Genomic DNA, 26305 nt, shown 5'->3' with positions numbered 1-26305 from the left:
CCTGTGACTAGCATCGTCGTCTCAGAAATCGGGACTGCAGGAAGAGCGGCTTCTCCCGAGAGGACCCTGGAGTCTGGGTTCGTTGCAGCCACGCTCCTGGTCCCTGTGCCTCATGCCCAGGGGAGGCTGAGGGGACGCTGGCGGAGAGCGCCACACGGGACCAAAACGCCGCCCCACAGTGGCCACTGCCAGGCCTCTCGAGAGGGAGGCCTGGCCGTTGCAGCTGGAGGAGGTGCTCGGTGTCCACAGCGGGCAGGCAGGGGTCTCGGTCAACAGCACCCACCACCACGCGTGCCCCATTTCCATGGCCTCCTGCCTTGCGCATGGCCACAGCTCTAGCTCGAAGGGGCATGGACTTTGGGGCTGGGGACAGTTCCTCTCGTCTCTCTGAGCCTCCGTTTTCCTGTCTACAAAAGGGTCACAATGGGCCCTGCTCCAAGGGACTGTCATTCGAGGGCCTGGTGCAGCTGCTATAGATCAGAGTGTCAGTGGCTCATCATGGTCGAAGTGACCCTGGATGTGCCCGGCCCCTCTCCTCACCTTGAGGGCTGCGGTTTTCCGCTGCTCGGCCAGAAGCATGTTGACCTCCTCTCTGGCCAGAGCCACCTCGTGGGGCTCCGTGGACTCGCCCTCGTCCCCGTCAGCGTGGGCCTCCCCGGCTCCTCGTCCTTGTGCGCAAGGTGCTGGGCCCTCTCCCGCTCCCAGCTGCGGGCACACAGAGGGGTCAGTGTCAGAGGGCAGAGTGCAGCCCATGCCCGGCTAGGAGCTGCTGTCCTCGCAGGTAGGGGCATGAACATGGGGCAGACATGGCGCTGCTGTCTGATCCCTTCTATGCTTCTGAAGAACAGGAGCGTGTGAACAAAACCAGAAGGAATTAAAGACCGTTTGAGGCAGGGTCGCCGGTGATGAAGCAGCCAGCGCACCTGCCTGCATCCCCAGGCACACTCAGGGCCTTCCGGGGACCATGGGCCACCTGCCACATAAATGTGGCCGGTTCCCTCAGCTGTAAAACTTGGATGCAACAGCACCCCTGGGGCTCCGAGAGGACTAAGTGGGACCACCCCGCTCAGAGTAACACCCACAAAGGTGCACAGAGGGCGCCAGGCTCAACCTGAACTGCAGCGCAGGTGGTGTGGACACTGCAAGGACTCGGGGGAGCCAGGGCTGGGAGCGGGCTGGGGTGGAGGGAGCGCGTCCTTTCTAGTAGGATTTCTCTAGTGCAGGTGCCGCGCTGTCTGCATGAGTAGGAAGATAGGCAGGAGGAGGAGAAGGAGAAATGGGGGAGGATTGGAGAAGAAATGGACTCAGTTGTGGCACTGAGGCCTGTAAGCGGGGAGGCCCCGTGTCCTAGTTTGTCCAGGGCGGCTCTGGTGACACCTGTTAGTAGCACCCGCTCACTTCCAGTGCATCAGATAAATTGCACAGCCAGTCCCTCCCCATGCAGTCAGTTATTCCCGGTAGGTGTGAACCGTGGGTGGGTGTGGACTGTGAGAAAGAGCCCCGGGCTGGTGGGCACACACCTTCAGGCAAACCCTTGTCCTCTCTGACCTCGACATCCTCCCTGTAAACGGGCTGGGGGTTGGGGGCTGCCTGCCAGGAATGGCCCTGGACCACCTCCCCCGACCCCAGCCCCACAGAAGGAAGTCTAAGGGGAAGAGAGGAAGCTCTTGGCCGAAGTCCCCTAGGGGACCCCAGGCTGTAGAGGGAGGCTGGACAGTAGCAGAAAAGGAGGTCTGCCCACCGCCTCCCTCCCCACCCGCTGGACAGACAGCCCGCTCACTCTGCGATGGTCAGCAGGTGGCGGGACGTGTCGATGTGCAGCTCGATGCTGGTGTTCTCCAGCTCCATCAGGCTGTGCCGCATCTCCAGCTGCTCCTTGAAGGCCCCGATGAGCTGCGCCCGGATCTTGTTCATCTGCAGGCGCTCTCCTCCTCTGTGTCCACGGGAGGGATCATGGCTGAGGGCAGAAGAGAACCAGCTGTACCAGGAGCAGTGCCACCTAGGCGAGGGTTGAAGCCATGCTTGCCCACCAGCCTAGGTCTGGCCCAAGGAAGGGCTTAATAGTGTGGAGGGATGGTGGATGGAGGATGGATGGATGGATGGATGGAGGATGGAGGATGGATGGATGGATGGATGGATGGATGGAGGATGGATGGATGGATGGGGATGGATGGGATGGGGAGGATGGATGGATGGAGGATGGATGGATGGATGGAGGATGGAGGATGGATGGGTGAATGGAGGATGGATGGGATGGAGGAGGATGGAAGGATGGATGGATGGATGGGTGAATGGATGGATGGATGGAGGATGGATGGATGGATGGATGGAGGATGGAGGATGGATGGGGATGGATGGATGGAGGATGGATGGATGGATGGATGGAAGGATGGGTGAATGGATGGATGGAGGATGGATGGATGGATGGGTGAATGGATGGATGGAGGATGGATGGATGGATGGATGGATGGAGGATGGATGGATGGATGGATGGAGGATGAATGGAAGGATGGGTGAATGGATGGATGGAGGATGGATGGATGGAGGATGGATGGATGGATGGAGGATGGATGGATGGATGGATGGGTGAATGGATGGATGGAGGATGGAGGATGGGTGATGGATGGATGGAGGATGGATGGGTGGATGGAGGATGGATGATGGAGGATGGATGGTGAATGGAGGATGGATGGATGGATGGAGGATGGATGGAGGATGGATGGATGGAGGATGGATGGATGGAGGATGGATGGAAGGATGGATGGAGGGATGGATGGGGAGGATGGGGAGGATGGATGGGGTGAATGGATGGATGGAGGAGGATGGAGGAGGATGGATGGATGGATGGGATGGAGGATGGATGGATGGGATGGATGGATGGAGGATGGATGGATGGATGGAGGATGGATGGATGGATGGATGGAGGATGGATGGATGGATGGAGGATGGATGGATGGATGGAGGATGGATGGATGGAGGAGGGGATGGATGGATGGAGGATGGATGGGGATGGATGGAGGATGGGGGGGATGGATGGAGGATGGAGGATGGATGGGGATGGGGATGGAGGGATGGAGGATGGGGGATGGATGGAGGATGGATGGATGGAGGATGGATGGATGGAGGATGGGATGGAGGAGGAGGATGGATGGATGGAGGATGGGGATGGATGGATGGAGGAGGAGGGGGGATGGATGGAGGATGGAGGTGGATGGATGGATGGAGGATGGATGGGGATGGAGGATGGGGATGGAGGATGGATGGGAAGGATGGATGGATGGGATGGAGGATGGATGGATGGATGGGGATGGATGGATGGAGGATGGGGATGGATGATGGATGGATGGAGGATGGAGGATGGATGGGGATGGAGGATGGATGGATGGAGGATGGATGGGGATGGAGGATGGATGGATGGATGGAGGATGGATGGATGGATGGAGGATGGATGGAGGATGGGGATGGATGGGAGGATGGATGGAGGAGGATGGATGGATGGGATGGATGGAGGATGGATGGGGATGGAGGATGGATGGATGGAGGATGGATGGAGGATGGATGGAGGATGGATGGATGGGGATGGATGGATGGGGGATGGAGGATGGATGGGGATGGATGGTGGAGGATGGATGGGTGGAGGATGGGAGGGGAAGGATGAATGGAAAGGATGGATGGAGGGGAGGGAAGGAAGGAAAGATGGATGGATGCATGGAAGGATGGATGGGTGGCTGGTCGGATAAATGGATGGATAATTTAGAGGGATTTAAACTCTTTGCCTGGTTTGGGGTTCCCTGGATTTGAGTCCCAGGAATCCAAGGAGGGGTGGGACTGGGCCAGCCATCCCACCTCAGCCCTCACTTCCTCAGGGAAGCCCTCCTAGACTTTCCATATGAGCTCATCTGGCACTTGGTCTGATCACATCCCATCTTGCCCTTGGCAGCCCTCTGCATAGCAATAGTTCGGGAACTTTTGTGAGAGGTGTTCAACCTCTGCCTCTCCTGTTGGAACGTAAGTTCCATGGAGCAAAACTATTTTTCTCTCTGTGTTTTCTGTGGTAAGGTCCTGCCTAACAGTTGTCCAGTGATTAATCGGTGGTTCCTGCCTGTCCTAGTAGTTAGTGCCAGTCTGGTCATGTGCAGTTGGTTCCCCCTGACCTTGAGGGCAGTGGTCAAGTGGTACCTTTTCCCTGAAAGTTTAGCAGTCTGGCATTGGTAGAGCAATTTGAATACCACATATTCAAAGAAGAATTAACACCAATCCTCAGACTCTTCCAAAAAATTGAAGAGGTGGGGATACTCCCGAACTCATATTTATAAGCCCAGCATTACCCTGATATCAAAGCCAGACAAAGACATTACAAGAAAAGAAAACTAAAGGTCAATATCCCTGAAGAATACAGAAGCAAAAATTCTCAACAAAATACTAGCCACCCAAGTTCAATGGCACATTAAAAGAACATACAACATGATCAAGTGGAATTTATCTCTGGAATGCAAGAATGGTTCCATGTATGCAAATCAACAAATGAAATACACTATATGAATAGGATGAAAGACAAAAATCATATGATCATCTCAATAGATGCAGGAAAAGTATCTGACAAAATCCAACATCCTTTCATGATAAAAAGCCCATGGCTAAACTCAGACTCAGTGGTGAAAGGGTGAAAGCTTTTCTTCTAAGATCAGGAACAAGACATGGGTGCCCCCTCTCACCACTCACATTTAACACAGTATTGGAAATTCTAACCAGAGTAATAAAAGAAAAAAAAAAGGCATCCAAATAAGAAAGGAAGAACTAAAATTGTTTACAGATGACAAGATTTTGTATTTAGAAAATAGTAAAAACTCCACCAAAAAACTGTTATAACTAATCAATGAATTCAGTAAAATTGTAAGATACAAAATCAACAAAGAGTTCCCTTGTGGCACAGTGGGTTGAGGATCCAGTGTTATCACTGCTGTGGCTCAGGTTCAATCCCTAGCCCGGGAACTTCCACATGCTGTGGGCACAGCAGAAAAAAAAATAATGTATAAAAATAAGTTGTATCTACTGTATAGCACAGGGAACTGTTCTCAATATTTTGTAATAACCTACACAGGAAATTAATCAAAAAGTATGCATATATATATATAAAACTAAATATAATGAATATAACATATAATAATCTGGGAAAGTATATATATAACTAAATATATACATAACTAAATCACTGTACACTTTAAACTAACCTGACCTTGTAAATTAGCTATACTTCAGTGTTTTAAAAGTTGCATTGCTGTACACTAATAATGAATTATGAAAAAGAAATTAAAAAAAAATACGGAGTTCCCGTTGTGGCTCAGTGGAAACGAGCCGACTAGGAACCACAAGGTTGCGGGTTTGATCTCTGGCCTCCCTCGGTGGGTTAAGGATCCGGCGTTGCCATGAGCTGTGGTGTAGGTTGCAGACATGGCTCAGATTTGGTGTTGCTGTGGCTCTGGTGTAGGCTGACAGTAACAGCTCCAATTGGACCCCTAGCCTGGGAACCTCCATGTGCTGCAGGTGCGGCCCTAAAAAGACAAAAGACAAAAAATATATATATATATATATATATAATTAATAATGCACCCAAAATAACAGAACACTTAAGAAGAAATTTAACCAAGGAGGTGAAAGAGCTACACACTGAAAACTGTAGGACCCTGATGGGAAAAACTGATGAAGACACAAATAAATTGGATAGAAGAGATCCCTTGTTTATGGATCACAAGAATTAATATAGTTAAAGTATCCACACTAATCAAAGCCATCGGTAGAGTCAATGCAATGCCTATCAAAATTCCAATGGCATTTTGCACAGAAATAGAAAAAAAAATCCCCAAAGATCCCAAGTAGAAAAAGCAATCCTGGGAAAAACAAAAAACAAAACAAAAAAAAACAAGCACAAGGCAACACATTTCCTGCTATCAAACTATACTACAAAGCTATAGTAACCAAAATAGTATGGTGCTGGCAAGCAAAACAAAACAAAACACACAGACACAAAGACAATGGAGCAGAATCAGGAGCCCAGAAGTAAAACCCCACACATACAGTCCCAGCGTTCAAGCTAGGACTGGAAGCTAGATTTTCACATGTCAAGAATGATTTTCCCATTTCTTATACCACTCCCCCAGATCAACTCAAGGTGGATTAAAGACTTAAATGTAAGCCTACATGAAACTATAAAGGTGCTAAAGGAAAACGTATGAAAAAAAGGCTCCTTGATGTTGGTCCTGTTGGTGATTTTTCGGACGTGACACCAAAAGCAAAAATCAAGAAGTGGGGGAGTTCCCGTCGTGGCGCAGCGGAAACGAATCCGACTAGGAACCATTTTTTTAAAATGAGGCTTCGGGTTTGATCCCTGACCCCGCTCAGTGGGTTAAGGATCCGGTGTTACTGTGAGCTGTGGTGTAGGTCGCAGATGCGGCTTGGATCTGGGGTTGCTGTGACTGTGGCGTAGGCCAGCAGCTGTAGCTTCTATTAGACCCCTAGCCTGGGAACCTCCATATGCTGTGGGTGTGGCCCTAAAAAGCAAAAAAAAAGCAAAAAATAAAAAAAGCAAAAAGCAAGAAGTGGGACTACATCAAACTTAAAGGTTTCTGCGCAGCAAACTAAATAATCGACGAAATGAAACAGTAACCTATAGAATGGGAGGAAGTATTTGCAAAGCATATAATACATGCTAAGGAGTTAATATCCAAAATATATAAGGAACTCGGAGTTCCCGTCGTGGCACAGTGGAAACGAATCTGACTAGGAACCATGAGATTGTGGGTTTGATCCCTGGCCTCGCTCAGTGAGTTAGGATCCCGTATTGCTGAGCTGTTGTGTAGGTTGCAGATGCGGTTCGGATCTGGCATTTCTATGGCTGTGGTGTAGGCTGGCCGCTGCAGCTCTGATTGGACCACCCCTAGTCTGGGAACCTCCATATGCCGTGGGTGCAGCCCCCAAAAGCCAAAACATATATATATATATATATATATATGTCATACAACTCAATAGCAAGAAACAATCTGATTTTTTTTTTTTTAATGAGCAAAGGGCCTGAAGAGACATTTTTCCCAAAGAAGACATTCAAAGGGCCGACAAGTACATGAGAAGATGCTCAACATCAGTAATAATTAGGGAAAAGCAACAAAACCCTGAGATACCACCTCACACCTGTTGGAATGGCTGTTATCAAAAAGACCGAAGGAGTTCCCGCTGTGGTACAGCAGATTAAGGATCCAGCATTGCTGCAGCTGCAGGTCAGATTAGATCCCTGGCCCCGGGAACTTCCATTTCTGCGGGTGTGGCCAAGAAAGAAAAAGAAAAAAGAAAAAAAACAAGGGTTGGTGAGGATGTGGAGAAAAGGAAACCCTTGCTAAATGCTGGTGGAGGTGTGTATTGGTGGAGGAGCATGGAGGTTCCTCAGAAAAGTAAAAAAAGAACTGCCCTGTGGCCCGGCAGTCTGACTCCTGGGCATTTTCCCAAAGGAAATGGACTCCGAGTCTCGAAAAGACACCTGCACCCTCGTGGCTTAGCGACTGGATAAGGAAACAGGGTGCAGGCACACAATGAAAGCTCATTCGGCCCAAAAAAGGAGGAAATCCTGTCGCCGGTGACAGCAGGGATGCCCTGGGAGGGCAGCGGGCTGAGTGAGGGAGGCCAGACACGACAAGCACCATCCGATCTCGTGCACAGAGCATCGAGAAGAAGCCGACCTCACCCACAGAGAGACCAGGAGGGCGGGTGCCAGGGGCCGGGGGAGGACAGATGGGGAGATGCCGGCCCAAGGGCACGGGGTGCTGGTTGTGAGTCAGTCCTGGGCACCCGATTGCTGCACGGTGACTATGCGCCAAGCGTCCTGTGCTGCATCTTGGAAAGGTGCTGAGAATAGGTCGCAAATGCTGTCACCCCCAAAGCAGCCATGATGTGAGGAGAGGAAACGGTGACTGACCCGCGGCGGCCACAGATTCACACTCGACTGGCGGGACCTGTTAGAAACATCTCAGCAAAGCTGGGCCCGAGGCGGCCGTGGCTGTGTCAGCGCAGCCCTGCCCAGGGGCGCTGTCTCTCTCCTGGCCCTCCCCGACCCCGGTGCTGAGCTGAGGGACGGGCCCTCCTGCTCCATCCGGACCTGTATTCTCTCGAGAGATTTCCTCCAGCTCCTTCGAGGGGTGTGTTTCCAGCCCCAGGGCTGGTATCGCCTCTAGGCAGCGGCCAGGCTCCCTTCTCCACGGGTCATTTTCTCAGTGTTCTCCCTGAGTCCCCCTCTCCCCTGCTCCCTCACCTTTCCTGGGGACACTGAAATCCCCAGATGATCCAGTCGCGCCCCCAAGGACCTTCGCTCCTTAACCGCCTGTCCAGAAGCCTCCCCTCCACTGGCCGGCGCCTCCCTCTCCATCCCTTGGTCCAGCCCCAGGCTCTGCCAGCCCCTCCAGTCCAAAACTCTCATTCTGAACGTTTTCAAAGCCTCCTCTTTCCAGCCTTTAGACCCCAGCATCCAGGAAGGACAAAGCACCGAGGAACGCGCAGTGTGCAAAAGCAGACAGTAAGAAACGTCACAGGACAAACCACCCGTGTTCTTCAAAAAGAATCAAAGGGAAACCCCAAAAGAGGGAAGGAACGTGCCCAGAGAATAAAGGAGACATAAAATAGTAAGATTCGTCACCTGAAGCCAAGATGGGGGCTTCCTTGGGCTCCTCGTTCCAGCACAAAAGAGACTCATGACACGGCTGAGACCGCGGGAAAGCTGAACACGGGCTCTCTCTTGTGACACGGACACAGGACCGCTAACGTTTTTTCGGTGTGGAAGTGATGCTGCAGTTAGTTTTCGAAAAGAGCCTTTATTTTGGAGGGATTATAGGCTGACGTGCTCATGAATAAAATGATGTGATGTCTGGTGTTTGCTTCAAGGCAAGAGGATGGGGAGTTCCCACGGCGGCGCAGTGGGGACGGATCTGACTCGCATCCATGAGGACGCAGGTTCGATCCCTGGCCTTGCTCAGTTTGTTAAGGATCCGGCATTGCCGTGAGCTGGGGTGTAGACTGCAGACGCGGCTCGGATCCTGCATTGCTGTGGCTGTGATGTAGGCTGGCAGCTGCAGCTCTGATTCAACCCTTGGCCTGGGAACCTCCGTATGCTGCAGGTGCAGCCCTAAAAAGACCACTACTACTACTACTACTAATAATAAAAAGACAATAGGATGAGGGAGACAGTGGGGAGGACAGAGGGAGGGAAAAGGCGGGCAGCGCAGGCACCTCACTGACTGGCTTTACGCTCCTCCTCCTTTTGTGAGCAGTGGAAATTGCCCGTAACAAAAACTTGAGCTCCGGAGTTCCCATCGTGCCGCAGCGGTTAACGAATCTGACTAGGAACGCTGAGGTTGCGGGTTTGACCCCTGGCCTTGCTCAGTGGGTTAAGGATCCCGCGTTGCCGTGAGCGGTGGCTCAGGCCGGCAGCTGAAGCTCCGATTAGACCCCTAGCCTGGGAACCTCCATATGCCGCTGGAGAGGCCCTAGAAAGGGCAAAAAGACCAAAACCAAAACAAAAACAAAAACAAAAGCAAACAAACAAAAAAAAACTTGAGCTCCTTCTGCCTCCTCTTCTGATTGCTGTCCACAGTTATCAGCCCGGCCTCCTCTTCCACCCCGACCCGGTCTCCACGCAAACTCCACACTTGGAGGGTCCCCCTTCCCCGTCTCCACTTCACATCTCAGGCTCTCCTTGGCCTCCCGATACACTCAGGATAGACCCGGGCCCCCGATCAACGTCTTCCCAGCCTGCCTCCCAGCACTCCCGGTCTGTCTTCCTCGCAGCCCGGCCATGCGGGCTGCCCCCGCCCCTGAACGCACCAAACCCATCCCAAGCCCAGGGCTCTTGCACCTGCCGCTCCTCTGCTGGACAGCCCTGCCTCGGATCCACGCGTGCGTTGTTCCCTCCCACACCGACAGGCCTACCGTCAGGAAACACTTTAAAATAGGCTGTATTTACACAAGTAACGTGGGAACACGTTCTGTTATAAAAATCTGAATAATACATCAAGGCGCAAAGACCCCCCTTGATTGTCTGTCTGATCGTCTTCACCCCGAGTCTTAGGTCCCCGCCCACAGGAAACCGCTGCTCTCGGTTTTTTTTTTTATTGGATTTTTTTTTTTTTTTTTTTTGTCTTTTTGCTATTTCTTGGGCCGCTCCCGCGGCACATGGAGGTTCCCAGGCTAGGGGTCGAATTGGAGCTGTAGCCACCGGCCTACGCCAGAGCCACAGCAACACGGGGTCCAAGCTGCATCTACGACCTACACCTCAGCTTACGGCAACGCCGGATCCTTAACTCACTGAGCAAGGCCAGGGATCGAACCCGCCGCCTCGTGGTTCTTAGTCAGATTCTTTAACCACTGAGCCATGACAGGAACTCCACTGCTCTCGTTTTGACGTGAACCCTCTGAATCGTTTTCTGTGTGGTTTTGCTCACACAGGTGTATGTGAGGAGCTAGGTGGGTTTTCCGGTGGGAAAATTCTATCAGGCTATGGCTATTACCCTCTAACTTGCTTCCTCACCCAGCAAGGGTCTTGGAGGCTGTCCTTCTGCACAGATGATGGGTCTGTCCTGTTCTTGGTAATCCCTGCAGAGTGGTCCATGCCAGGGACCACCAGTTAGCTCGTCCCACCCGCTTTGATGGGCACTTTCCCGCCCTGGGGCCCCTCGGGCATGGGAGTGTGTGAGCCTCGTGGCCGAGTCGGGGAAATTGCTGGGGCCCAGAACGCATGCTCTTGAAGTTTGAACAGATGCCGCTAACTCAGCCTCCTAAGAGACACGGTAATTCAGACACCCGGTGTCTAAGTGTTGAAGGCTGCACTTCCACACTTGGTTTTAATGTTATCCATGTAATACTGCCTGACAGGTTAATTTTAGCAGTCCAGTAAATGAAAATTGTTTCAGTGCGTATCTCTCTTTCCTAATGCGACTGAGAATCTCTTCCTGTGTTTATGGCCATTAGAAACTCCCTGAATTGCTTATTGATTTTCTCACCCATCCTTTGTAATGGGGCTGTTTGTTCGTTCTTATTGATTTTCAAAAGTGCTTTATTTACCATGGCAAAGTGTGTCTTAACAAGCCGAAAGAATGTGTGAGGCCATATCTTCTTAACATGACTTCAATACGAGTATTTTTTAAGGGCATCTTTTTAACCTGCTGATTAAATTTATCACTTCAGAGTAAAACTACCGTGTGCCCTGACCCCAAGAGGACACCTAGGCCACATGACCTGGGGAGAAAGGAGGAGTGGGGAGGGGCTGCCTCGGGGTCTCGGGCTTCCCTCTTGGGGGGTGGCATGTTTTGCAACGAATCTGAGCTGCTGTCTGCCCAACACGGTAGATGAGCTGCATGCTGCTGAGGGAACGTTCACTTTAAAATGGTGTCAAGCTGGGAGTTCCCACCGTGGCGCAGCGCAAACAAATCGGACCCGTATCCATGAGGACATGGGTTCAATCCCTGGTCTTGCTCCGTGGGTTAAGGATCCAGCATTGTTGTGAGCTGTGGTGTAGGCTGCAGATGCGGCTCGGATCTAGTGTTGCTGTGCCTGTGGTGTAGGCCGGCAGCTGTAGCTCTGGTTCGACTCTTAGCCTGGGAATCACCGTAAGACACATGTGTGGGCTAAATAAATTAATTAACTGGTGTGGACCTCCCTGGTGGCTCAGTGGATTAAGGATCTGGCATTGTCACTGCTGTGGCTCTGGTTATAGCTATGTTTCGGGTTCAATCCCTGGCAACACGGATTCAACGAGGCATATGGAGGTTCCCAGGCTAGGGGTCCAATGGGAGCTGTTGCTGCCGGCCTACACCACAGCCACAGCAGTGTCACATCTGAGCCTTGTCTGCGACCTACACCACAGCTCATGGCAATGCCAGATTCTTAACCCCCTGAGCAAGGCCAGGGATGGAACCCGCAACCTCATGGTTCCTAGTCGGATTCGTTTCCACTGCACCACGATGGGAACTCCCCCATGAGTTTTTTAAAAAGGCACTAGAAACTAACATTAGGGGAAGCTGGAACTCTATACTATCTGTGCAAATTTTTTGTAAATCTAAAATGATTCCAAGATGCAAATATTTAAAAAAAAATTGATTTGGGAGAGAAAAGAAACGGAAGAATAAGGAAGAGAAAGAAGGAAAGCTGAAGAAAAATCTAGAAGGAAGAGACTAGAAGAGAGCAGAGAGATGCCCACTCTCCAGGGCTCACAGTAAAAGCCGGGTCAGTCACGGGAGCTCCCTGGTGGTCTAGTGGTTAGGATTTGGTGCTTTTCATCTCTGTGACCTAGGTACAATCCCTCATCTGGGAATTGAGATCCCATATCAGGCCGCTGCATGCCCTACCCGGCAAGAAAAAAAGCCGAGTGGGCACGGGCTCCGGGTGCCCACAGCCCTGGGTTGGACGCTTAGGGTGGACCCAGCGGGGCGGGACGTCCTGGGCGGCCCAGCGAGGTGGCACCAGCTGTGTGCCCGGCCCTACCTTGAGCACCACGGACGCCGGGCTCCCTTCTCTTCTCCTTCTCCTGCTGCTCCAGCTTGGACTTGAGGCGCTCGATCTCCCCGCGCAGGTCGGAGATGACGTGCGTGTACTGCGCGATGCGGTAGGACACGTTCAGCAGGTTGCGCTTGACCTGGTGGCAGGACGCGGCCAAGGTCAGGGCCAGCCGGTTGCCCCGGGAAGGACACGCTTCCCTGGGAGGGTTTACACCAGAGACACACGAGCAGTCCCGCCGGGAACATTCAAATCAGCACCATTCAGCCTTGAAAAGGAAGGGGGTCTGACGCCAGCTGGAGCGTGGATGGGCCTTGAGGGCGGGATGAGGATGAGCTAAAAGGACACAAAAGGGCAAACACGGAGCTCCCACCGTGGCATGGTGCAGTGGAAACGAATCTGACAAGGAACCACGAGGTTATGGGTTCGATCCCTGGCCTCGCTCAGTGGGTTAAGGATCCGGCGTTGCCATGAGCTGTGGTGTAGGTTGCAGATGCGGCTCGGATCTCGCGTTGCTGTGACTGGGGTGTAGGCCGGCAGCTGTAGCTCTGATTGGACCCCTGACTGGACCCCTAGCCTGGGAACCTCCACATGCTGCGGGGGTGGCCCTGAAAAGCAAAAAAGAAAAAAGAAAAGGACAACACCTGATGATTCCACATGTGAGGTCCCCAGAGGAGTCAGGTTCACAGAGACAAAGCAGAGGGTGGGCACGGGGCTGTGGGAGGGAGTGACAGTCGGTGCCCAGTGGGGACAGAGTCTCCGTTGGGAAGATGAGGACGTGCTGGAGATGATGGCGGGGGTGGCGCCGCAGCAGGTGGTATACCTAATGCCTCTGCACTGGGCCGTTTCACATGGCAAAAGGGATGGATTTTGTGTTTTGTACATTTGGCCACAATAAAAAATTCAGTCAGTCCCCCAAGAGGTGTTTGAACACCTTGCCGCAGGTAACCACTGCTGCCGTGTTGTGTCCTGGATCTTTTTCTGTGAGGTTTTGCATATACATGCGTATCTGACTTTAAGGGCCCTAAAGAGAGACACATGCGGGGCGTTTTTTGGGGCAGCTTCCGCTTTGGGGGTTTCATGTAAATATCATCAGACCGCAGCTGCCATGCTTAACGTGCTTTTCTGGTCCAGTGACGTGTCTTAGAGGCCATCCGTCTGCAGCTGGGCCACCTCCTTCTCTTTAACTCCGCAGAGCAGGCTGTGCAAGGGAGAGCCAGGCAGCTCCGGTCCCCTTCCACGGGTGCTCTGGGGCCGTCCTGTGACACAGCTTCCCTGGACCCAGGGGTCCCTCTCTTGGACAGATCTGGAGAGTGGCCTTGCTGGTCACCGTGTGACCACATGTGCTCCCTGCCCTCAGTCTGCACAGACGCGCTGTCTTTAATCACTGGGGGCTCAGCTCCCTTGCCGGCTGAGACTGAGTACAGCTCCCTTCAGACTGAGTACAGCAGTGTAGACAGAACAGCACCGCAGCTGAAGTCATGGACTCTGGAGCCAGGCTCTCTGGCCCCCAACGTCAGCTCTGCTGCCGCTGTGGACAGTTAGAGACGTTACTTTAGCGCTCTGGGCTTCAGCTGCCTGGTCTGTAAAGTGGGTTGATAATAGGACCTACATCCTGGGGAGGGGCTGCTGATAATTACATAAATTAAATCACACCGAGAGCTCACAGCCGTGCCAGGCACGTAGATAAGTCCCCACCCCGAACCCGGGAGTGCAGCCTTATTTGGGAGAAAGGGTCTTTGCAGATGTAATTCAGGATCTTGAGATTAGGGAGGGCCCTCACGTCAGCGCCACTGCCCTCGAAAGACAGGGCAAGGAGCGGACAGAGGGAGGAGCAGAGAGGAAGGGAGGAGGAGGGAGGGGAGGAGGAGGGGGGAGGAGGGGGGAGGGGAGGAGGAGGGGGAGGAGGGAGAAGGGAGGGGAAGGGGGAGGGGAGGAGGCAGCGAGCAGCTCACCCTGGTCTTGATGTTCTTCGCCCGGTAGGCGTAGAGCAGGGTGGTCCGCGACTCCTCGAAGTGGGTGCTGGCTGGGCTGATGTGGGCGACCATCACTGTGCGGCTGTTCCCTCCCAGGGCGTCCTGCTCGGGCGAAGCAGGAGCTGGGGTGATGGACAGGCCCACACCTGCCCTGGGGCACCATCCCCTTTCCCACCAGTCCCTGCTCTCTTAGACTAGCGGTCTGAGGGTCTGAGCCCTGAGAAGGGCAGCAGGTGCTGGACCAAGCGGCAGTGCTTGGGGACGTGATGCTCAGGACGAGGTGGGGCCCCCTCCAACCTCCCCTCTGATGCAGGCAGATTAGACCCAAAGGCCACCCTTTCAGAGACATTTATTGGTGGCTCTGCCTATTTGTTGACCTACACCCTGCCTTGCAGTAGAATAGAGGTGGCAGCACTCAAATCGATAAGAAGAATTTCCCTGGTTAGACCTGTGCAGTGGGACAGGCAGCCTTGGTAAGGTAGTGAGCTCCCTGCCCCTGAGCGTATGCAAGTATGGGCTGGACTGCACTCAGAGGGATGGAGGGAGGAGTCGAGCAAAGACTAGAGATGGTTTCTACAGAGAAAGCAGAGATTTTCCTGCCTGCATGGGGTGCCCAGAAGGGCCCTCAGGCCCAGGTAGCCCCTGAAGGAGACAGTCAGCCCGGGGGCTCATACCTTCAGCAGGCGGGTGAGTTTGCTGTCCCGGAAGTTCACGTACTGGGCCCTGCTACCGCCCTTCTCACTGAGGGCGTTGATGCAGTTGCCCAGCGCCAGCAAGGAGCGGTTGATGTGGGCACCCTCCTTCATCCTCTTGCCGCGGTTCTGGGTCTGCGTGAGGAGAGGCCAGGCTGGCGGGGAGGGGGTCTTTAGCCCCCGTGTCCCCCCCATGACCTCCCCACCCCAGGCCCCAGGGGAAGGGACTGAGGTCCAGAGAATGGGATAACCCACCTGACCCTGGAGGCTCAGGGTGGATGAATCTATGTGACTATGCTCCCACAGCCCTCGGACCAGTGACAGAAATGACACTGGATTTGGTGGTGGAATACTATGCAGCCAGGAAAAGGGCGAGGTAGAGCTGTTTTACCAGCATTGAAAAGACGCGCACTATTACACGAGATAGAAAAAGAGAGGGGAGTTCCCGTCGTGGCGCAGTGGTTAACGAATCCGACTAGGAACCATGAGGTTGCGGGTTCCGGTCCCTGCCCTTGCTCAGTTCGGTCCCTGCCCTTGCTTACATCGCCCTGTATATTCCTTCACCTTGTCACTCCCTCGGCAGTTATCTTGCTCTTGTATGCATTTGATGTTTTCCTAACTGCTCCCCACAGATCGTGAGCTCTGTTGGGGGCTGTCACCCTGGGTGGCCATGTGACCCAGGGCCTGGACACTGGCCGGCACCTGGCCCACAGGGGGGCTCAAGGGCCATGTGCCGAATGAAAGTGTGAAGATTCATAAGAGGCCTTAGGAGGACACGCGCCACCGCCGTTGTGATGGGAACGTCTGAGGGCAGCCACCACGGGGACTCTCATTTTCTTCCTCTGGCTTCACCCTCTTCTCCATAGTTTCTTCGCTGATTTTATCACAGTTGAAATTAGAAAGAAAAAGAATGTGTCCTCCTTGGGAGTTCCTGTTGTGGCGCAGTGGTGAACGAATCCAACTAGGAACCATGAGCTTGCAGGTTCGATCCCTGGCCTTGCTCAGTGGGTTAAACGATCCGGCCTTGTCATGAGCTGTGGTGTAGGTCGCAGACGCGGCTCAGATCCCACGTTGGCTCTGGCGTAGGCTGGTGGCTACAGCTCAGATTAGACCCCTAGCCTGGGAACTCCATATGCTGTGGGAGCAGCCCAAGAAATGGCAAAAAGACAAAAAAAAAAAAAAAAAAAAAAAAAAGAATGTGTCCTCCTTAAGAGCAAGGCTTTTCGAGGCAGTTTGGAGCGTGTTTGAGGGTGCCTTCCGCCACTCCCCATGGGCGGGTCTCCCAGCCCGCGCCCGTCTCCTCATCGCCAAAAGGAGCCCCAGGTTTCGGCGAGGATTGCACGGCTACCGTGTGTAAGAGGCCAGCTCAGAGCTGGGCCCACGGAAGCGAGCTGAGCTGTAAATGCGAGCTGAGTTGACCCTGAGTGGGAGCTGGTGCGTGCAGGCCTGGACCAGAGCTGCCGGCGGGGCCCAGGCCGTGACACCTGCTCGCGGTCAGGTGTCTATGCCACAGAATTAGGGGGCTCTCTCAGAGACCTGATTCCCTGGAACAAGCTATATCGTGAGTGATTTTCTACGAGGAAATGACCACCCATGAGAGCCAGGCAGATCCTAACGATGGCCCACTAGCTGCCTGAGTCTACAGCTTAAAAATCAAGGCCCAGGAGTTCCCACTGTGGTGCAATGGGATTGGTGGTGTCTTGGGAGTGCTGGGTCACAGGTTCGATCCTCGGACCCACACAGGGGGTCAAGGATCCGGCGTTGCTGCAGCTGCAGCTTAGGTTGTGACTGCGGCTCAGATCTGATCCCTGACCCGGAAACTCCGTATGCCGTGGGGCAGCCAACAATGAAAAAAAAAAAAAGGTCAAGAAGTCAAGACCCAGAGAGGGACAGTGGCCTTCCCAAGGGCACACAGGAGGTTGAAGCAGAGTGGGAGCAAGAACCAGGGCCTGAAGCCCGGTCCAGTGGCCTCTCCCAGCACCAAGTCCCAGGGAGGCTGTTTCTATCTTACCCTCCCCCTCCAGGCATGGCCAAGTCCCCCTGGCACGGGTAGAGTCCAGCTTCCAGTGCACTCGGCTTTGTCCGCATGAGCCTGTCTGGACTCACAGCTGTCTGCATATCAACTGCATCTTTTATTTACTTCAATATTCTGATGCTCTGTCACCTTGGGGCCCTGCTCCCCCTCCCAGGGCAGTCAGGTCCAACAGATCACAAACGAGAGTCACCCTTCGAATGCAAGCCCCACCCTCCCCCATGGGGCTCCCACACTCTGGGCCACCATCCTGTGCTCTCATCACCCAGGGGGGCAGGTGCCAGGGACCAGGGACAGCCCTGTGCCCCGGAGCCCATGGGAGTGACCCAAACCAGCCGGTCTTCAGCCTGCTCCCACTGCCTTGTCCTCTCCTTCTGCAGAAACCACAGTGAGGGCTCTTGTCCACAGCGGCCCCTCCTCTGCCCCTGCCCCCCATCCCCCGTGCTTCCCCACAGGGCCCTGCTTGGCATCCCGTGCCCCCTCCTCTTGGGATCTGTGAGTAACACACTATTTTTTTCAATGGCAGTCAACTTCTGATCTATTGGCCTTACTGTACCTCAAGGGTTTTTTGGGGGATTTTTTGGTCTTTTTTAGGGCTGTACCTGGGGCGCATGGAGGTTCCCAGGCTAGGGGTCACAACGGAGCTGTAGCTGCCAACCTACACCACTGCCACAGCAACACAGGATCCAAGCCGCAACTGACCTACACCACAGCTCACGGCAAAGCCAGATCCTTAACCCACTGGGTGAGGCCAGGGATCGAACCCGCATTCTCAGGGATGCTAGTTGGGTTTGCTTATGCTGAGCCACGACGGGAACTCCATCAGGTTTTTGAGCACATCAGTACATGACATTTTACACCAGGGGGGTCCGGGCCAGCCGGCCAGGCTTGGTTCCTCTCAGCAGCCTGGGCACCAGGGCTGGGGCCTGGCGCAGCGTGGCCGAAGGAATGAACGCGTGGAGCAACGCCATGATCCACAAGCCCCGAGGCCCAGGCACAGGGGGCAAGCTGAGGACAAATAGCAGCAGCGAAGTGCACAGCTTTGGGGCACAAGCCCGCCCCCAGACCCAAAGCTGGACCCACCTGATACCTTGTGCAGGTGAAGTCACATCCCCCAGAGTCTCAGCCCAGCATCCCAACGGCACCAGGCCACCCCCCTCACACGCCCAAGGGGACCACGTGGCTCATGCTAAATGCCTGGTGCCTTAGAGGGACGTGAGGACTCTACTGTTGTTCTGACAAGGCTACCGTCAAGCACCTTCTCTGCTCCTGGCACTGGGTGGGTCCTGTCCCCAAGAAAACTCTGGCCCCTGGGGCAATGGGGAGCACAACCCTCACTCCCAGCAACAGGTGCCACAAAGGACAGGCCAGCCAGAGGCGTTTGGGGGGGACAGGCGGGGCCCTTTGAGGGCATCTGACAGTCACTCCCTCACACGCTACCCGCCGCGGGCCCTTCCTGGCTTCCAGCAAACCGCCAATGACCTGTCAGGTTCGGCGCCGAGGCCCCGCCCTCCCCCGGGCTCCGCAGTCTCTGTGGGCCCTCAAAGCTTGGGGCGCCCGTGCTCTAATTACCAGCTCACACATCTGTCTCCTGCCTCCCCGCAGGGGCTCCAAAATCCCCCCGGGGCAGGTGTGGGCATCTCCAGTGCCCAGGAGAGCCTGTCACACGGGCAGCCCTTCCTAAACGCTGGGGCACGGCCTGGCCCCCAGCACCTGCGGAGAAGTCAGCCACCAGGACGCGTTTAGCGGGCGCCTCCCCCGGGCCAGGCGCTAGGCTGGGTGCTGGGGATCCCGCTGGACGAGGAAGGACAGGGTCCTGCTCGCGGACTACAGGGCTGACGGACCCAGGGCGAGGGAGCGAGAGGAAGAGGACAGGAACCTGGGACGCCCGCTCCGAGCCCGCCAGGTCCACCATGAAGAGCCTCCCGACGTGCACTTCCTCCGCCAGGTCTGTGCCGCGGCTCCGCTGGCGCACGGTGACCTGCAGCACGGCGTGGGAGCGGGACGACGTCTTGTTGGTGGCCGTGGGCTCCTGCGTGCGCTGCCGGTTGCCTTTGGTGAGAAGCTGCATGATCTGGACGGAGGCGGAAGCGGGCAGGCGGTCAAGGCCCCAGAGTGGCCACATGCTTCCTCCACAGCAAGAGGAGGGGTGCCCCGAGCCCCTTCAGGCAGCTCGTCCCTGCCCACCCCCGAGGCTGGGCGGCTGAGGGCAGGCCCTCACGCGATGGAAGCAATCTCTGCGTTGCAGCCTGAAGAGGGTAATTAGTCGAGTCAGCGAATCCGGCAGGAAGGACAGGTGGCCGACCGCTTGGACCTCCCCCTCCGCCTCCTCCACCCACGGCAGACATCACCCGTGGAGGACCCATCCCTTCCCTCCAGAGCCCTTTCTAATACACAACTCCAGGCAGTCGCAGGCATTTGCCGGAGCTGCCAGGTGGGCTGAAACCCACTTTTGCATAAGCAGCTAAGGAAATCAAGCCAGTGAGCCTCTGCTGGGCATCTGCTGTGTGCTGGGCATGCCAGGACTTCAGAGCATGTGCAGAGAGGGACAGATAGGTCATCATTATTAAAGAACAGGCTAGAAGGCTCCCCGCTCCGACCCAGAACCCACGGGGGACGATGGGGAGGGCAGGGGGTCTCCGGCCTCGGCCAGTGTGGCCGGAGCTCACCATCAGCAGGGGTGGGGACCAAGGAGGCTGTGCTGTTGGGAGACACGAGGAGCCACTGAAGGGCTCTGAGCAGGTGGGAGGCCCACCCTGAGGGGAGCACGGAGTGGGGCTGCGCAGGGAGAGCGAAGAGAGAGGGCCGTAGAAGTGTTACAACTGGCCCTGGTTCTGGCACAGTGATCAGATCAGGATGGCAGACTTCAGACCCGGAGCCAACTCCGACTGGCGGTGACTGCCGGGAACAGCACGCAAAAAGGCCCCCCGCCACCGCCTGCATCTGCCCGCAGGGGAGGAGTGCGTGGTCCATTGGTGATGTCTGCCCTGAGCGCGGGCGAGGAGGGCAGGGTCACGGCGCACAAGGTTGCCGGCCCCTTGGCTCAGAGGCAGCTCTGGAGCTGTGCGTTGGGCTCTGCCCCCGAACTTAAACGTGAGGGCCTTGTGAGCGCGGAGAACGTGGCTGCCGTGGAGGAGCGGCCAGTGCGTCCGTGGGCCCCGGGACCTCACCTCCTGGGCGTTTGAGGTGGAGACCTCCGTGATGCCTGCAATCTGGATGGTGCCCCTGGCGTCTTCCCTCAGGTCCAGAAACCCCGAGGCGGGGTTCAGGAGATCTCGGATCACTTCGTTATAGATCTGGGATGAGACAGAAAGGCTGGACGTAGGGGGTTTGGTGCGGGGACTCACCCATCCTAGGGCTTGGCGCCTTCAGAGCGGTCTCGGGTGCCCTGAGGGATGAGGGTCCCGCAGGCTGCGGGCGTTTGGGGGAAATGCGGGGGTTTTGCACGCACGATCAGCTGGGGTGCGCGGGTGCTCACCTCGAGGTACGAAATGGACACGCTGCAGTCTGCGTGGCCCCGGGTCTCCTCGATGGCCTGGAAGAGGTCAGAGAGTGTCCGCAGGTAGATGCCGGGCTCCGCGTCCATGCCCAGCATCGTGTGGGTCTTGCCGGTGCCTGCGGGAAGAGTGGGGTGCCCGCCGAGGCAGGGTCCTGAGCTGGGCCCAGACCCCGCCGGAGCCTGGTCACATGCGCTGCCTTGATTGTGCAAACGGCCTCGGCCACTCTGACATGCTTGGTTTCCATTTTGGAAACAAACAAAGTCTTGTCTGAACAGCCTGAGGGCTCCTCTGGGGACACAAATCTGGGCGGGAAAGTGGGAAGAAAGGAAGCAGAGATGCAGACAGTGTGAGGAGGGAGGCCCCAGAGATGTCTGTCCTCTCCTAGTTCCCTTCGAGATGTTTTGTGTTGTTTTCAGAAGTTTTCACTGTGGCGCCACGGGATCGGCGGCATCTCTGCCGCGCCTGGACGCTGGCTCGATCCCCGGGCCAGCCCAGTGGGTTGAAAGGATCCAGCATTGCCACAGCTACAGCTTCAGCGTAGGCTGCAACTGGAGCTTAGATCTGATCCCTAGCCGGCAAACTCCACAGGCTGTAGGGTGGCCAAAAAAAGATGTTTGTGTTGTTATCGTGGTGGGAGAACTTGCGAGCGTGCTCAACTCTGAGCAGTGCCTCTTCATCGGATCCCTCACCTCCTCCTCACCCGGTCACGCTGCAGGCCACAACCGGAGGCCCTTTCCTTTGCTAGAGCCCAGCGCACAGCATGTGCTCCTAACAGTGAGTGAGTGAAGGAAATAGACAAGCCGTGACTTCTGGCCAGGCTTCTCGGGGCCTGTTTCCCCACCTGCACAGGGAGGGGTTAGGGCCCTTGCAGCTCTGACCCTCTGGGATTCTAGTTTCCAGGAGGAGAGGTAGCTCAGCTTTGCGAGCACTTCTCGACCCCCACTTGTAACTGCAGAGCAGAGATGTGTGGGTTCTTGTGGGCGGCACAGTGTGGGCTGGGGGTGAGTTCGGATTCACTCCTAGCAGCTGTGTGAGCTTGGGGAAGGCCCTTGACCTCTCTGAGACTCCGTTTTCTCCTCTCGCACAGGGGGATCACTTGGCCTGCCTCCGGGCCTGCTGCAAGGACCCAAGGAGCCAGTGGATGCAGAGGACCTGGGCAAGGCCAGCATATAGTAGGTGCTTTGCGTTGTTGGGAAGAGTTCCTGCCCCCAACCCCTTCCCTCCTCGGGGCACTGCCCTTGGCGGTACCTGAGGGGCCGTAGGCAAACACCGTGGCGTTGTATCCGGAAATGACACCTTCCACTAAGTGCTGGGTGGTGGCGAGGTACACGTCTTCCTGCGGACGGAGGGAAGGCGGTCGACTGCACGGTCAGACCAGAGTGGCACCTGGCCTGGGAGAGGGCAGGTTGGGGTCTGCAGATGCCCAGCTCCCTCTGGACACACGCAGAGGGACGTGGGGTGGAGACGTGGGGCGGGGCCGCGGGGCGTGGGGGCGGGGCCACGGGACATGGGCGGGGCGTGGGGCGTGGCCGCGTGGCGTGGGCGGGGCGTGGGGCGGGGCCGCGGGGCGGGGGGAGGGTGGGCACCTGGGATGCCTGCTGGTCGAAAACAGTGTCGAAGATGAAGGTTTTCTCCCGGGAGCGCTGTGTGCGCAGCGGGTCCTCGGGGTCCTCGTCGGGGTCCATGAGCACCACCATCTGGGAGCCGTAGAGGCAGGGGTAGAGGAGGGACCAGAAAGGACCCCAGGCCTGGCTCCCTCCCTCGACCGCATCCAGGAGCTCGGCTGGGGTGCAGGCCCCCCGCTCCCGCGCTCACCCCCAGGCAGCGTCTCTGCTTCTCGCTGAGGGGCAGCATCCCTGCCTCCCGAAGCCCCCGTAAGCCCCCCAGGCCTGCTGGGCTCTGCCTCCAGCCCTCACACGCCAGCGTCCAACCAAGGCCGAATCCATCAGGCGCCGCCAGGATGGCAGCCGGGCCTGGGTGCTGAGGGCCCCGGGAAGCCCGCCAGGCACACGCCTCGGCGGCGCCCTCTGGGCGGCGTCGGGAAGGGGCTTTGTGGACTGAACAGCGCCGAGCTGGTGGCCTCGCTACGGCACATTCCGCGCGCCACGCTGGGTATTCCCCAGTGGGTTTCCTTCTGCTCGGGGGGGCTGCGCCACCCCAAGCAAAGGAGGGAACGGGAGGGGTGGCAGGTGACCCGCCCAGCTCGGCAGCAGCGCCTCGGGCACCTCTTCCCCCAGGGCCTCTCCTGTCTCCCATAAATGCGTAATTACGAAGTCATCTTAAAGCACCGTGTGCGAGGGCCTCTGGGGACCGGAGGTTCAAAAGAGCCTTTCCCAGGGCGGCGGGGTGAGCTGTTTACTCTGGTGCCGGGCCTGGGGCCCCCGCAGGGCCCGGGCGCCTGGGAGGAACCGGGAGTCTTGGGGAGCAGGACGTGGTGCCTGACCACCCACCCACTTCACCCAGGGGAGGCCAGAGCTCCCTGGGAGGAGGTCTGGCCGTCCCCATGACGGGCAACGTGCCAGGATCTGGGGACTAGCGAGGCTATTTCGAGAACCGCCGTCGATTCTAGCAAATGATTTGCCTTCGCGGTTATTTAAGGGGACTGCGTGCTGCCTCCAGCTCGCGTTCTTTTCCTCGGCGAGGCGCACGCGGTCTCAAGTGTTTGGCCTTCTAAGCCTGAGGAGCGGCAGCCCCCGCCTGCCCGGCGCTTGTAGCTGCTATTTGCGTTGTCATCGTCGGTCTCTGCCCCCCACGGCCCGCCTCCCAGTGCAGTCACGTTATAAATGTGGTCGGATCAACGCTCCGTCTCCACACTAAGACTGCACGCGCTCTTCCCGGCTGAGCCAGTCCTGTCCTGTGAGCTTTGTTCCCCTCAGTTTAAGAGCTGTCGTCCGGTTTTATGCCCCAGGTCTCCGTGAACTCCGCACTAGTGCCCCCCAGGTCTCCGCCCATGCCCTGGGGGAGTTACTACCCTCTTCCCGCCGTGTCAGCGCAGTGTCACCCCGGAGCTGCCTTCCTCTCCCTCGGGGCGGGGACTAGGCGCCCCCTGTGCTGGTGGAGCCTCCGCCAGGCTTCCCCACCGCCCAGGGTCCTTTGCAAACACACATCCTGGGAGCATCCTGGTTAAAGCTGCCTTTCTAATGGCAGGTGGGGAAATGCAGGTCACGTGACCGCCTTCTGTTTTACCCCGTCTTGGGCATGTATTCCGGCCAGTGAGGACCAGGGACGCTTCCAAAGCCTGCTGATCGCTCAGCTTCTGAGCTGGTTTCTAAGGAGCAGGCGTCCTTGGCAACGTGGCAGCGGGCGACCACCCAGGCCCTTTCGTCAGGGTACACTCGACCCCCCCCCACCCTGCCCCCGGCCTGCCTAGCCACTCTGGCCCCTCAGACCCCGTCCTGGCTGCGAGAAGCTGGTCCTCAAGCGGACACCCCGACTTCCGCTTTAGGGCACCTCCTCCCCCTGGAGACCCCACCTCTCCCACCTCCTCTCTGTGAGCTCAAACGTCTCATCAGAGGCGCTTTGCAACCGCCTCGGTCCGCTTTATTCCCCTCTGTGCCTCAACTCCCAGCAGCACACTTTCGTCTCTTGTTTGATGTCCTCCCCACCCACCCCCGACCCCACACTAGGAAGGGAGCGGGGCCAGGGCTGGGGCCGGGGCCCTGGATCCCCTCTCGGCTCCATCCCGGCGTCTGGAACGTGCCTTGAGCACGATGTTAATTTTTCTGGAAGGAAGGGAGGGAGGCGAGCACTTGCGGGCGAGCAACTCCGTGACCCCGAGACACCGCCTCACCTGGTCCCCCATCTTGTGGGCGATGACAGTGGCCCCTTCCTCCAGTTCCGCGTCATTGAGCGGGCGGATCCGAAGCGCCACCTGTGGGCAGGACACCGCGGCAGCTGCCTTCCGGGCTGGGGAGGGAGCTCCCCCTCCTTCTAGCGCAGAGACCCCGGCCCGACCTCCCACGAGCCTTCCACTCCTGGTGAGATAGTCAAGGCCCCTGATCCCCGGGCCCCCCAGGTGCTAACTTCCTTACGCAGCCTCAGGAACAAGAAGAGCACTGTGGTCAAGTGACCCTCCTCGGTCTGAAGGGAGAGACTTCAGCACAGAGAGGCGAAGTCATTTGCCTAAGGTCACACAGCTGCTAAGGCATCTCACCACCTCGCCGGCTTTTTTGCCCACTGCCCGAGGAACCCAAACCTTCTTGCAGGCTGTGAGCATTTCTGAGCAAAAGCTGCTTTTTCAAGTAGGAAATCCCTGCACTCTGCTTCCCACCTGCCCCCTCTCCGAGGGGCCCTCTGGGACCACGCTGCCCCAGCCTCCAGTCCACCTTGGTCATGGGTGAGCTGCCCCTGAAATCCAGCGCTACGCTTTTGGGCCCTGCTGTCCCGTCTGTGAGGTGGAGAAAGTTCCTCCGGACGGGCTCTCTGTACCCAGCCCACCGTACGGGCAAGTCTTTGGCCTCAGCCCATCCCATGTCACCCCGGAGAAGGGTCTGCTCAGGCCTCGGGGGGCCTTGATTGGGCTGGAGTGGGGGTTCCATTCATCCTGGCCGGGGATCGTGGTCCAGGCCCCAAGCTCCCTGGGGAGTGAGATTCAGAGGGCAGGAGGGCCCTAGGGCCCCTTGAGGGAAGGCTCAGCGGAGCGGGGCTGGGCCCTGGACAGGGACCCAGGCCAACAGGAGACCCGCCTGACCTGTGACACGCAGGCGTGGGGTGCAGTGGGTCAGGAGGCCAGGGCGGGGAGGCGGCAGCCCCGGGACACGCAGCCCGGCGGAGCCGGCACACGAGGAGGATGCTCACCGTGAGCGGCTGGTCCTTGGGCTCCATCTCCCTCAGGGCAGGGCTGCCCCGGGCCGGGAGGGTCCGCAGCCGGGCCGGAGGGCGTGGCTGGCCAGAGAGCTCCTTCCTGGCTCCCCGCTCTCCCGGCGGGAGGCCTGTCCACACGTCAGCCCCGCCCCGCCCCGCCCCGGTGACATCAGCGGGGCCCCAGGAGCCCAGCTAGTCCTTCAGTGTCTCAGCAACTCAGGGACTGCCCAGGCGGTTGGGGTGGGCCCCCAGTCTAACGCCACGGCAACCGCAGGCCGAGCCTGCCTGAGACCTGCTCCAGGCTTGGCAGGGGAGTGGCCCACCCAAGAGGGACAGATGCCACCAGCTAACATTTAATGAGCTGATTTCCTAGGACTGCTTCTCGAAACGGAGTCATTTCCTAGGGCATTTTTAAAGCAACCTTGAAATGCCCTGCAGGTCTTTTGTCTCCGCCACACCTGGGCCCGGCTCCCATGACCCGCCGGGTGTATTTACTGCTTAAACGCTGCGCTCAGCTGTTCCACTGCGGCCTCCAGGGAAGTCCCTGCGCCGCGAACCGCTGAACCGCGCGGGCTGCATTGCCAGGTCACCCAGCTCACCGTGTGCCAGGCGACAGCAGCGCTGCTCCCGTCAGGGCCAGAGACGGTGCAAATGCAGCGAACTGTTGCTGCACCTCGATACACACCGCGGTGTGGATTCACGAAGCTCTGAGGGGAGGAATCCAACTCAGTGACCCAAACCACAGAGTGCAAGGAACCAGAGGCCACGCGTACC

At 56.9% G+C, this 26305-nt stretch overlaps 1 protein-coding gene across 1 annotated transcript; it reads right to left on the bottom strand.

The window, feature by feature from the left end:
* LOC110259833 (kinesin-like protein KIF19) lies at positions 580-25653 on the bottom strand. Its single transcript, XM_021085993.1, has 11 exons — positions 25526-25653; positions 24519-24599; positions 22315-22425; positions 21977-22064; positions 20707-20843; positions 20399-20524; positions 19108-19302; positions 15179-15331; positions 14484-14606; positions 12517-12667; positions 580-1957 (listed from the first exon to the last, which is right to left on the bottom strand). The coding sequence occupies exons 1-11, from the start codon at positions 25550-25552 to the stop codon at positions 1911-1913; spliced, it is 1239 nt and encodes a 412-aa protein (XP_020941652.1). The 5' UTR covers positions 25553-25653; the 3' UTR covers positions 580-1910.

Source organism: Sus scrofa, chromosome 3, assembly GCF_000003025.6.
Source record: "Sus scrofa isolate TJ Tabasco breed Duroc chromosome 3, Sscrofa11.1, whole genome shotgun sequence".
Lineage (NCBI taxonomy): Eukaryota > Metazoa > Chordata > Mammalia > Artiodactyla > Suidae > Sus > Sus scrofa.
The sequence above is the reverse complement of the archived record's forward strand: the minus strand, read 5'-3'. Positions and strand labels throughout refer to the sequence as shown.